The sequence below is a fragment of the Schistocerca nitens genome, chromosome 5 (genome assembly GCF_023898315.1).
Source record: "Schistocerca nitens isolate TAMUIC-IGC-003100 chromosome 5, iqSchNite1.1, whole genome shotgun sequence".
Taxonomy (NCBI): domain Eukaryota; kingdom Metazoa; phylum Arthropoda; class Insecta; order Orthoptera; family Acrididae; genus Schistocerca; species Schistocerca nitens.
In genome coordinates this window covers 300,123,403-300,136,072 of record NC_064618.1, presented here as the reverse complement: position 1 = coordinate 300,136,072, position 12,670 = coordinate 300,123,403, and the positions used below count along the sequence as shown (strand labels likewise).

Below are 12,670 nucleotides of genomic sequence, written 5' to 3'. Positions count from 1 at the left end.
TCCCTACTCTTGATGAACTGTGGTATCGTGTTGAAGCTGCATGGGCAGCTATACCTGTACACGCCATCCAAGCTCTGTTTGACTCAATGCCCAAGCATATCAAGGTCGTTATTATGGCCAGAGGTGGTTGTTCTGGATACTGATTTCTCAGGATCTATGCACTCAAATTGCGTGAAAATGTAATCACATGTTAGTTCTAGTATAATATATTTGTCCAATGAATACCCGTTTATCATCTGCATTTCTTCTTGGTGTAGCAATTTTAATGGCCAGTAGTGTACATTGCAGGCTTTATTGCATTTAAATACCAAAACACTGATAAATGAGTGGGTATTTCCAGCAGCAAAAAGTGAAGCAAGAGAGCCTATGCAGACTGAAAATCAGTTGTATGTCATGAAGGTCTTTACTGTCCAATGCTAGTATAGAAAAACAGAGTGTTCTACTTTGAAACAGAATTTGCTGCTTTTTATGGAAATGGAGTGTGCAAACAAACAAAAGATTGTTGTCAAATATCTGTACTCTACTTTGAAACAAAAGTTTCCTGAGGTTCAGGGCATACTGATTGCTATTTACGTAAGAACAAAAACATTTATAAGGACTGGATATCTGAATGAAGAAGCTAATGTGCCACAACAAGTAAGTAGCTAGTGACTGAATCTTCACTCATGAACAACAATAGATATCTGGAAGAAGCTACATTACCATCTGCTTATTCATCAAATGAGTGCTTTATTTTTCTTCTTCATGATCGTTTATTTAGTCCTAAGGTGTAATTATCTGTCATGTTACTTGTTATGATATTTCCAACTTTGTATTGGATGTAACCAAAAATAAAATGCATAAGTAATACACTACAGCATCTGTAATGTGAAGCATTTGCTGTAAAATCACAAGGTTACATGTCATTGCTGTGACATCAGGGAGCTTCAGCCAATAGCAAGTGTTTTTGCTGGAATGGCCTGCCATGCATCTACCTTGACACATACCTTCCATGCAATTTAGAACACGCCTCAAGGCCCTTTGCCAGGATTCCCCCCAGACCTCCATAGTATATGCTCCCCTGAGCCATTAATGGAGCCCTATGTTTTATTAAACAGACCCCTCGACTGTGTATTAATTTGTGATGACTCATTGAGCAGTTTCCAGGCTGTTAATGTGTTACATGTGTCACTCTGTGATACTTGCTATTATTCACAACTTTCTCTCTGACCTAAGTGGTAGTGTCTGCTCAGTTGTCTTTCTCTCTGTTGCAAGTCATGTGGGTATCCCAGGGAATGAGCTCAGTTATGATTTGGAGATTGAAATCATTAATTGCCCAACGTTTCATTTGACGATCCCAGGTATGGTTTCTGGTTGCAAATAAGACCTCTCCAGACTGTTAAGATGCAGTATAATTGGTGCATGGTACTCCTCCTCTGATTCCTCCCAGAAAGAGTCCACCTACCTATGTTGCCTCTGTATCAGTCATACACTTAAATCTAGTTTTGTTTTATGTTATGAGCCATCCCTCCATTATGGTTGTGTTACCGACAGTAGCTCACATCCTGTTGGAATGACCTTTCCTTCTGGCTCTCCACGCTGAGCATGGTGTTTCAGTTTCTTTGTCTCCAATGTTCTATGTAAAAGTGTCTTATGCTCTCAGATAAAACTTTTAAACTTTATGAATGCATGGTGTCTGTTCTTTCGGACATGTCCAAAAGAACAAACAACATGCTGAATCCGCAACAGTGATAAATATTATGTAAACTGAAGGTCAAGGGGGGGAGAACCTTCTGACTATTAAGAATCTCATGGCTAGAAGGTATTCTGTACTCTGTGACTGCCTTTGCACTTAATTGAATTGGTGGGGGTCAAATTTGGGTGGGGTTTCTGTCACTATAAATGAGCCCTGTGAGACTCCTTGTCTGCTCTGACCCATGTACCAGCCCAGCCTACATACTTTTACTTCTCCTTAAATTACTCTGGCATAAAAATTGTGTTCAATGCCTCAGTATACTTGTGACATAACTGTTCTGCGACACTGAACCTACGAGTGAATTTAATGCAAAAATTTACTCATATCATATGGTGTGGGCAGACTGTAATATCAAGATAAGAAATTGAGACATTTACAGAGGCACACACTTGGTCTTTTTCATTTGCTTGATTTGCAAGTGGAACAAGAAAAGGGGAAGGGCAATTAATGTTGAAAAGTACATTACTCCAAGTATTGTTAAGTGATTTGCAGAATACTTATGTAAATGTAGGTCCCAGTCCCATGAGCTTCCTTGAAGTTATTTGTAGAAAATGCCACAGTTATATTCTTCATACCTTTGAAACAGAATTTGCTGTTTTTTTTATGAAAATGGAGTGTGAAAACAAATAAAAAATTGTTGCCAAATATCTGTGCTCTAGTTTGAAACAAAAGTTTCCTGAGGTTCAGGACATAGTTATTGCTCTTTATGTGAGAACAAAAACATTTATAAGTAGTAGATATCTTCATCTCATCTCATTGTGGAGTTACAAGGGTCTTGCTGCAGAAGTTTGACTGATTAAACAGAAATTTCTGCACTATTCGGCAGGTTTCATTTTCAGTAAACTTCAGGCAGAACTGAAAAAAAATTTAGTGATAAATCCCATGTATTTAACAATAAGTTGAAAGGTTTCATTGTGGCACACTCCTTCTTTCCTATAAAGAAGTCTGTCATAGTAGTTAAGAACTTTTCTCTGTAATTTGTTTTTTATCTTTATAGATATACTCTCTCATAATTTTTTCATGTTTTCTTCTTCACTTGATTTGGGTCTTCTGTGGACCACATAAATAACTATTTTTTATTTAGCTTTTGGGTTTTCCAGTAATTTTTCATTCAGTCACAGTGCTATTATTTCCAAACTTCTGATAACTTTGTGCTCTCTCTTTCTCAGTATTTTTCTTCACCTTTCTCTATCTTTTCTTCCAAGTTTTTTATTTCTAATGTATTATTCAAATCTAGGCATTCGGCTGCATATAAACATTTGGCTTTATTTTTGTAACATAGTGCTGTAAATGTGTGCTACGGGAGACAATATCTTTTTGTTTGTATCTTTATTCAACTGAAAAGTCGTTTCCATCTTCCTTGCTCTAAGTTGTTAGCTTCCACACGACAGCTGTTCTTCTGTGCCACCTCAATAAGATATTTAATTTGTTGATTCCCCTAATTTTTCTGTTATCTGTGTTTTATATTTGTCATATATTTTTCATAACATATTTGAAGGCCTGGTTTTCCTGCAATTCTTTTAAAATGTTGATTTTTTTTCTTGTTGCAGTTACTACATTTGTTGACAGTATTGCGAGGTTGTTGGCAAAACTAAATACCAAACTCTTTAAGATTCTTGTTTTTCCAGCCCAGTTGCACTTAGTCCATTATCCCTTCTTGGATCACCTTTTCAAGAGCACTGTTAACAAAATGGGGGATAGAACATTTCCTTATCTAAAGCTTATTCGTACATTGAAAGATTCAGATACCTCCTTCTACACTTTAATTTTACATTTTGTGTGCACTAGTATTTGCCAAATTATGTTTGTTTTGTCATCCACACCAAACGTTTCCAAAATTTGAAATAGAAATGCTCTATCAATAGTCACATGCTTTTTTGAAGTCAACAAACAGTGATATAGGGCCTCCATCTTGCTGTTCTGTCTTGGATTAGGGGCTTAAGACTGGGGATCTGCTCCAAACACGACCTCTCCTTCCAAAGTACACCCTGATACTTCCCAATCTTGTTGTCTACCTGCTTCTCTAGCATATTAAGTACTGCTGTAAAAAGGATCTTATATGACACAGGTAATAATGATATTCCTCTGTAATTGTTGGCATTCATTTTTCTCCTTAATTGTGTAAAGAATGAAATAATGCATGCTTCCAAACCTCTGGAATTTCTTCTGGTTTTTGTGTTTTCTTGATTTATTTATTTAGTTTATAAATTTTCTAATATTATTCTGTGTACTGTGTCCATGGCCTAGTAGTTTGGTTTACAAGGTGCCACAGAATCTTATAGGTAAGTAAATAAATCCTATCAGTCTTAGGATTTTGACCCATTAGTGTTGCAGCCATGTGTGATTAGCAAGTTATGAAACAAAGCTCTGTGTATCATTGTAGCACATTTGATGTATGTGAAACATATTTGTATTTTCTGATTGTGAATTTTTTAATGTTTCAGTCTGCAAAAGTTGTTTGGTGAAGCATCTAGAAGAAAATAACACATGTCCAACATGCAATATAGTAATTCACCAGTCTCATCCACTGCAGTATATCAGCTTTGATCGAACGATGCAAGACATTGTGTACAAACTCGTACCAAATTTACAAGATAGTAAGTGTAATCATGCTTAAACATACATGGATTTATTGCAAGTAATATTTATTGGTTCTGGTAAATGTATAAACCAGAAGCTCAGCATTGGTAGAACTAAATTGCAGTGATTTTAAACTGGGTCATAGATCTTAATACTATACTGATTTACACCTTGATCACACAATCTTAATATTCTTTATCAGGATCTCTCTACTGTTGCATTTACAGTATTCAAACATAATGTAAATATATTATGGCCCTTACCTTTGAAATACTTTGTTTCTCAGAACACTGAAGAAACTGAAAGGTAATGCATGATATTCCAACAAGTTCTCAGTATTTTTAATAGTATGTTAAACTCATCAAAAAATACTGTATTCCCTTTTTTTCCCCTTCTTCTTTTATTGGCAGTTGTTACTTCCAGATAGTTCACGTGACGCAACTTGTTGTGCATCATTATGTCAGTTCCATCAGTTACATGCCGTTCAGGATGCACATTGGACATGTGACATTGATTTTGATGTAGTTCACACATAGTTACAATTATTTTGCTTTTATGCTGTTTATTAAATGTGACATAAAAGAAACACAACAAATCTAACACAATCAATCGACAGAAATAGCATTTTCTATGTGCCAATTTTTCAAAAGTGTGTCACAATGGGAAATCAGTATCCCTGTGTGAATCATGACTAAGTAATGCCAGGAGAGAGAACAGCTGGCTCGTGTGAACTGAGACAGAGATTCTCTCTCTCTCTCTCTCTCTCTCTCTCTCTCTCTCTCTCTGTCTCTCTCTCTCTCTCTCTCTCTCTTGCTTGTTCATGAAGAGAATCCCTCATATATTTGTATTAGCCATGTTTTTGAAATCACTGATCAAGACTCCTGGAAACTCATAATTAAATCCCTGTGAAATTCATAGTGAAAGGAATCTTTATTTTATTATTTGGTTTGGTATAAAGAATACTGGCCACTGAGAGAACAAATTGGTAAAGTGTAGTTCCCATTATATTGTGCTGATGTCAAGAGTGCAATAGTTGGTGGAAATAAGAAAGCATCTATTTCAAATGAGATATCCGCAGAGCTTCTGAAACATGGCAGAGAGTGGTAATCGAAGGGATCTGTGGAGGAAAGTGCTAACCTTCAGTTTAGGAAGGATTAGTATGATCACAGTATCTGCTGTGTTTCCAAATTCAGCACATCAAGTAACTGTTAGTTCCACTGTACTGCTAGAAAGCACTGTCTGCTATATCAATTTTTTAGCCTTTTCATCTTTATGTTCTTCTCTTTGAATATAACCAGATGCTTTTGTGAGTTAGCACTTTCTTTTGCCACATCTGTCAGTTTTCAAAATTACAGAACAACGTTGACAGCTATCAGGAATATCATCAATATTGCCCAGGCATTAACGGCATCATCATGTATATGTATCTCAACTCCAATTGCTGCACAAGTTTTTACTCTGGTGGTGGATCTGTCTTTAATATCATCCATGAACAAAACAAAAATACATTTTGTCATTGTTCTATTTCTCTTTACCATGGGCTTTGTAAGGCAAAGAGCTAGTGCGAACTCTGTCAGTCCATGAGAGAAAAGTTCAGTTATCAGATCTAGGTTTTTTACAGCGTCAATTCTGTACTTAGGAAATCAAAGGAAATGCTTGCAGAAAATACCTGCCATGTAAACAAAGGAGTCAGTTCATCTACACACTGAAATGACCAAGATCATGTCCTTTTAATCTATCCTGTAGACCACACCCATAATTATTGGCACAAGAACTTGGGAAAACTTGACCAAAAAATTTGAGTATATCAAGGGCATTTCGACAGCCAGGCAGTCCAAATAATCAGGTTTAAATATATCATGTTACTTAAGACAATTGACAACAAGAACTTAGTTATTGCAGTGTTGGTTTCAAAAAAAACTATGTGACTGTACTTGCTGTCAAGGAAGTTGGTGAACACCAAAAACTTTGATCTCAGTGGAATTACACTCAAGAATATTAACTCAGGAGTTAAATCTGGAAATGAATTGTTTAGCCATTTACAGTTTAAACTTAACTTTGACAAGGGGACAGACTTTCACTAATACTGTTTGATTGCACGTTGGAAAAAGTCATGGGAGAACGAAAACAAGAAATGGCAACCAGGCATCAAAGTTGATAGAAGCATAAAACTCACCTTCCTGCTTCAATTTCTTCTACCATTGACAAGTAATAGGGAAGAAGATTGACACAAAATTTAAAAAAATAATAATAACTAGAAAATTTAGCAGCAAAATGGGTCTAAAAGTTTTATTTGGAAAGGCAGATTAAGTAGTGTGTAAGCTTAGGGAGTGATCACCTCAGCAGTTTAGTCTCATAAGACCTTACCACAAATTTCAAAAAAAAAAAAAAATAAATAAATAAATAAATAAATAAATTCAGCAGTAGTACGCATCTGTCAAACCTGGAACGTCGTAGCCAGAGTTATGAAACATGAGAATATCTTCCTACAACATAGTCTGGAGAAGCTATGCCATTTCATAATTGGACTGTATTAAAAATATTTAGTTACACCTAATTTAAACCTCTCTATAACAGCAACAGAATGCTGGTTTCAAGGGGGCTTTATGCATCCTACAGGAATCTAATCAATCACTGTAAAGCTGTTTTCTCAAAACACTTACAGGGAAAAGGGCAGAGTCATATGTCGGCTATGAGTCACTTACCATCAAGTGTTTGTAGAAAACTTAGGGAAGTCAGCGTCTCCTGGGGGAAATGTCAGAGGTATTGCAAATGATGAGAACATTTTCACTTGCTGCCCATTATACTGTGCTCAAGACTAAATGATGACAATAACTTTAAATAAATGTCATTATACATATCAAATATAGAAATACCAAAATAGTGAAATCGACACCTAGACAATGATTTTCCCATCACACATGAATAAATCTTCAATAGAAAACAACTGAAAATTAAACATTGTTGTTATTACATTGGATGTACTGAATAATTTCCTGTACTATAGCTACTGTGTGTTGCCTTCTTTATCTGTATGGGTGGAACAGAATGCCACCAGTAAACTTTTATAGGTTATTCAGGGGTACCTTCTGAATATTTTTGTAGAATGAACTCACAGCCTATAGACTTTTTTTAGAGGTATTGCATTTCGTGCCCCAATTAGCTTTGTAATTATATTGCACTGAAGCAGTGCAAATGTCCATGGTATGCATTGTGTGTCTTGTTTCCATTTTCTTACGATACCTGCTGTTGACGACAGTAATGCTCTTTTTACTCTCAAGTTTTCCTTCAGTACTGCTTGGTTCTGTTTAGTGTTCTCTTTTCTGGTAATGCCTTCAGTACTGCTTGGTTCTGTTTAGTGTTCTCTTTTCTGGCAATGTTAGTTGTGTGTAAACAGTGATACAAAGCAGTATTGTGGGTAGTGTGAAGAGTTGACAGATATGCAACTCATGTATGGGGTCAGTTACTGCAATGGTACAGTGGCATGACAACACTACGTTGAGCGGTACACACACTGATGGCAACGTCACAGTTCTTTTGCATCACCTGAGGGTTGTAGCGTTGCACTGTCATGTATTGTATGTATTGGTGCTTACGTATTGCAGGTCTGTTTAATACTGTGGAGATGTTTTCTCAAAAACAGAGGTAACTGTGGTAACAAATAAAATAAATCATAATTACATGATTACTCTGTAATGAGCTGCCTGAGTCCTTGGGTCCCTTATACTAAAAAAGTCAGAGGTACCCCTGAACAGCCTCTGAAAGTTTGTTGGTGGAGTTCTGATTCACCCTGTATACATTGATCAAAAGTATCCAGACATGTATTTAATATGGAGTGTGTCCACCCTTTGCTTTTAAGACAGCTTGAAATCTGCTGGGGACACTTTCAGTGAAGTATCCAAATGTCTGTGAAGGAATAGCAGCCCATTCTTCCTCAAGAGCCAAAACCAGAGAAGGAAGCATTGGATGCTAGGGTCTGGAATGATGTCGAGTGTCTAACTCACCCGTAAGTTGTTACACTGGGTTCAGATCTGGACACTGGCCAGGCCAGTCCATTTCAGGAATGTTATTGTCCACAAACTTTTCCTTCACAGATGCAGCTTTATGGCAAGGTGCATTGTCGTGCTGATACAATCACAGTCACCAAACTGTTGCTTTACTGTACACTCTACATAATGGTGTAAAATTTGTTCATTTCATTCAACATGTAGACTTTCTTTAGAACAGTAAAGAGACCACACTCTAACCATGAAAAACATTGTACCGGAACACCAGCTCCTCCTTACTTCACTGTTGGCACTACACATGACAGGTAATGTTCTCAAGGCAATCGCCAAACCCAAACACTTCCATTAGATTGCCAAAGGATATAGCGAGATTCATCACTCATTGTAGCCATCCACAGTCCAGTGGTGTCACTCGTTACACGATCTCAAGCATCACTTAGCATTGACTGAAGAAATATGTAGCTTATGAGAAGCTGCTCGGCTTTTATACCCTATTCTTTGTAACTCCCTATGTGCACGGTCAGTGTGCTAGCTTGACTGGTGGTATCACTCTGTAACTCAGGAATGCTTCCTTCTGCTGATTTCATGTGATTTCTCAATCCCTCCCTATCTGCATAGATTGACGATCCCTATTCGTCAGTACATGAGATCTGTCTAGTCTTGGTTTAGCTGTGTTTGTTCCTTCACATTTTCACTTAACACTGATAGTCAACTTGTGTAGTTTGAGAAGGGTTGAAGTGTCCCTGATGGGTGAAATCCAGTGAGTAGGCCACATTTGAAGTCACTGAGCTCTCCCGACTGACCCATTCTATTGTTACTGCTTCTTTACTAACAACACAATACAGGGTTATTACAAATGATTGAAGCGATTTCACAGCTCTACAATAACTTTATTATTTGAGATATTTTCACAATGCTTTGCACACACATACAAAAACTCAAAAAGTTTTTTTAGGCATTCACAAATGTTCGATATGTGCCCCTTTAGTGATTCGGCAGACATCAAGTCGATAATCAGGTTCCTCCCACACTCGGCGCAGCATGTCCCCATCAATGAGTTCGAAAGCATCGTTGATGCGAGCTCGCAGTTCTGGCACGTTTCTTGGTAGAGGAGATTTAAACACTGAATCTTTCACATAACCCCACAGAAAGAAATCGCATGGGGTTAAGTCAGGAGAGCGTGGAGACCATGACATGAATTGCTGATCATAATCTCCACCACGACCGATCCATCGGTTTTCGGGTGTCAGGGCTTGTAGCAATTGTAAATGGTAAAGCTTCTGCTTTAGCCTTTTCCGTAAGATTTTCAAACCGTCAGCTGTGGTACGTTTAGCTCCCTGCTTGCTTTATTCGTCGACTTCTGCGGGCTACGCATGAAACTTGCCCGCACGCGTTCAACCATTTCTTCGCTCACTGCAGGCCGACCCGTTGATTTCCCCTTACACAGGCATCCAGAAGCTTTCAACTGTGCATACCATCGCCGAATGGAGTTAGCAGTTGGTGGATCTTTGTTCAACTTCGTCCCGAAGTGTCGTTGCACTGTTATGACTGGCTGATGTGAGTGCATTTCAAGCACAACATACGCTTTCTCGGCTCCTGTCGCCATTTTGTCTCACTGCGCTCTCGAGCGCTCTGGCGGCAGAAGCCTGAAGTGCGGCTTCAGCCGAACAAAACTTTATGAGTTTTTCTACGTATCTGTAGTGTGTCGTGACCATATGTCAATGAATGGAGCTACAGTGAATTTATGAAATCGCTTCAATCATTTGTAATAGCCCTGTACTTCCTGCCTTCTTTTATACTGGCAGATCCCCATCTCATGGATACCTTTTATCAGATAATGTACATGTCGTCCACCAGTATATTTGTTCATATTTTTCGTTTTTCAGTTATTTATTTAAGCTGCAGTGTTGATTTAGGTCAAACATTATATTAACAATTCTTTCTGTGCTGCTGTATTTTAGTTTATCGTTTTCTTTCATTCTTAACCATGTCAATTCTAAGGTTAAAAAAAGTATTCACAAAATTGACCTTTATCATCAGAGTAAGCAGAAGGAATTGGCAGAAAGTAAACAGTCAATTGCTTTAAGGAGGTGGTTTCACTTTGGACCCTCTGGGACATATACACTCCTGGAAATGGAAAAAAGAACACATTGACACCGGTGTGTCAGACCCACCATACTTGCTCCGGACACTGCGAGAGGGCTGTACAAGCAATGATCACACGCACGGCACAGCGGACACACCAGGAACCGCGGTGTTGGCCGTCGAATGGCGCTAGCTGCGCAGCATTTCTGCACCGCCGCCGTCAGTGTCAGCCAGTTTGCCGTGGCATACGGAGCTCCATCGCAGTCTTTAACACTGGTAGCATGCCGCGACAGCGTGGACGTGAACCGTATGTGCAGTTGACGGACTTTGAGCGAGGGCGTATAGTGGGCATGCGGGAGGCCGGGTGGACGTACCGCCGAATTGCTCAACACGTGGGGCGTGAGGTCTCCACAGTACATCGATGTTGTCGCCAGTGGTCGGCGGAAGGTGCACGTGCCCGTCGACCTGGGACCGGACCGCAGCGACGCACGGATGCACGCCAAGACCGTAGGATCCTACGCAGTGCCGTAGGGGACCGCACCGCCACTTCCCAGCAAATTAGGGACACTGTTGCTCCTGGGGTATCGGCGAGGACCATTCGCAACCGTCTCCATGAAGCTGGGCTACGGTCTCGCACACCGTTAGGCCGTCTTCCGCTCACGCCCCAACATCGTGCAGCCCGCCTCCAGTGGTGTCGCGACAGGCGTGAATGGAGGGACGAATGGAGACGTGTCGTCTTCAGCGATGAGATTCGCTTCTGCCTTGGTGCCAATGATGGTCGTATGCGTGTTTGGCGCCGTGCAGGTGAGTGCCACAATCAGGACTGCATACGACCGAGGCACACAGGGCCAACACCCGGCATCATGGTGTGGGGAGCGATCTCCTACACTGGCCGTACACCACTGGTGATCGTCGAGGGGACACTGAATAGTGCACGGTACATCCAAACCGTCATCGAACCCATCGTTCTACCATTCCTAGACCGGCAAGGGAACTTGCTGTTCCAACAGGACAATGCACGTCCGCATGTATCCCGTGCCACCCAACGTGCTCTAGAAGGTGTAAGTCAACTACCCTGGCCAGCAAGATCTCCGGATCTGTCCCCCATTGAGCATGTTTGGGACTGGATGAAGCGTCGTCTCACGCGGTCTGCACGTCCAGCACGAACGCTGGTCCAACTGAGGCGCCAGGTGGAAATGGCATGGCAAGCCGTTCCACAGGACTACATCCAGCATCTCTACGATCGTCTCCATGGGAGAATAGCAGCCTGCATTGCTGCGAAAGGTGGATATACACTGTACTAGTGCCGACATTGTGCATGCTCTGTTGCCTGTGTCTATGTGCCTGTGGTTCTGTCAGTGTGATCATGTGATGTATCTGACCCCAGGAATGTGTCAATAAAGTTTCCCCTTCCTGGGACAATGAATTCACGGTGTTCTTATTTCAATTTCCAGGAGTGTAGTTTTCAACTACCCCTCATTTCATGAGATATAATATGGTCGTTTGATAACTCTGATAAATTTCAATGAAAGAATGGAACATTTTTGTTGCACCTTCGTGATTGGTAATCTTGATTATTTCAGGGTTATTCCAAGGATTGTATAAAGAATTTAAACAATGTACAGTGCGCAGTTCATTACCGACAGGCTTCTGAATTGGTCAGTGTGTCAACTGCGATTGAAACTGGCAAAAACAATTTAGTTCTGTCATGAAGCATTTTTATTTGAAGGGTTGGCCTGACGCACAAATTAGAAGTTCCCATGGACTCTGCATCATCATTAAAGACCATTTACTTTCAGGTGAATTTAAACATGTTTGGACAAGCACCAAAGATGAAGTGCACTCTGACCGTCCAGTTGAGTTAAATACAAAGGAAACCATTGACAAAATCCTTAATATTGTATTGCAAGACCACTGAATAAAAATTTGTGAGATTGCTGAGGCTGTAGGCATCTCAATTGAGTGCATTATATCCTGCACTGAGAATTGACTATGAAGAACCTGTGTGCTAGGTGCGTGCCACGATTGCTCACAGTTGACCAAAAGCACATCCGGCACGACATTTCAGCACAAGTCTGGTGATGTTTAATCACAATCTGGAAGACCTTTTGCACTGGTCTCTGACAGTATGAGACCTTGCTGCATCATTACACACAAGAATCAAAATGGCAGTAAGAACAGTGAACAAAGACTGGTGAAAGTGCATCGAAGAAGGCAAAGACCATTTTATTAGCTGGTAAGGTGATGGCCACTGCTGTTTGAG

General features: G+C 39.9%; 1 protein-coding gene across 1 annotated transcript in view; it reads left to right on the top strand.

The window, feature by feature from the left end:
* The window catches only part of LOC126259490 (polycomb group RING finger protein 3), a 65,553-nt gene that overhangs the window by 27,874 nt on the left and 25,009 nt on the right, over positions 1 to 12,670 (top strand). Inside the window, exon 3 of the mRNA XM_049956330.1 lies at positions 4,180 to 4,332. Within this exon, the coding sequence (XP_049812287.1) occupies positions 4,180 to 4,332 (153 nt within the window). The remainder of the gene's footprint in view (positions 1 to 4,179; positions 4,333 to 12,670) is intronic.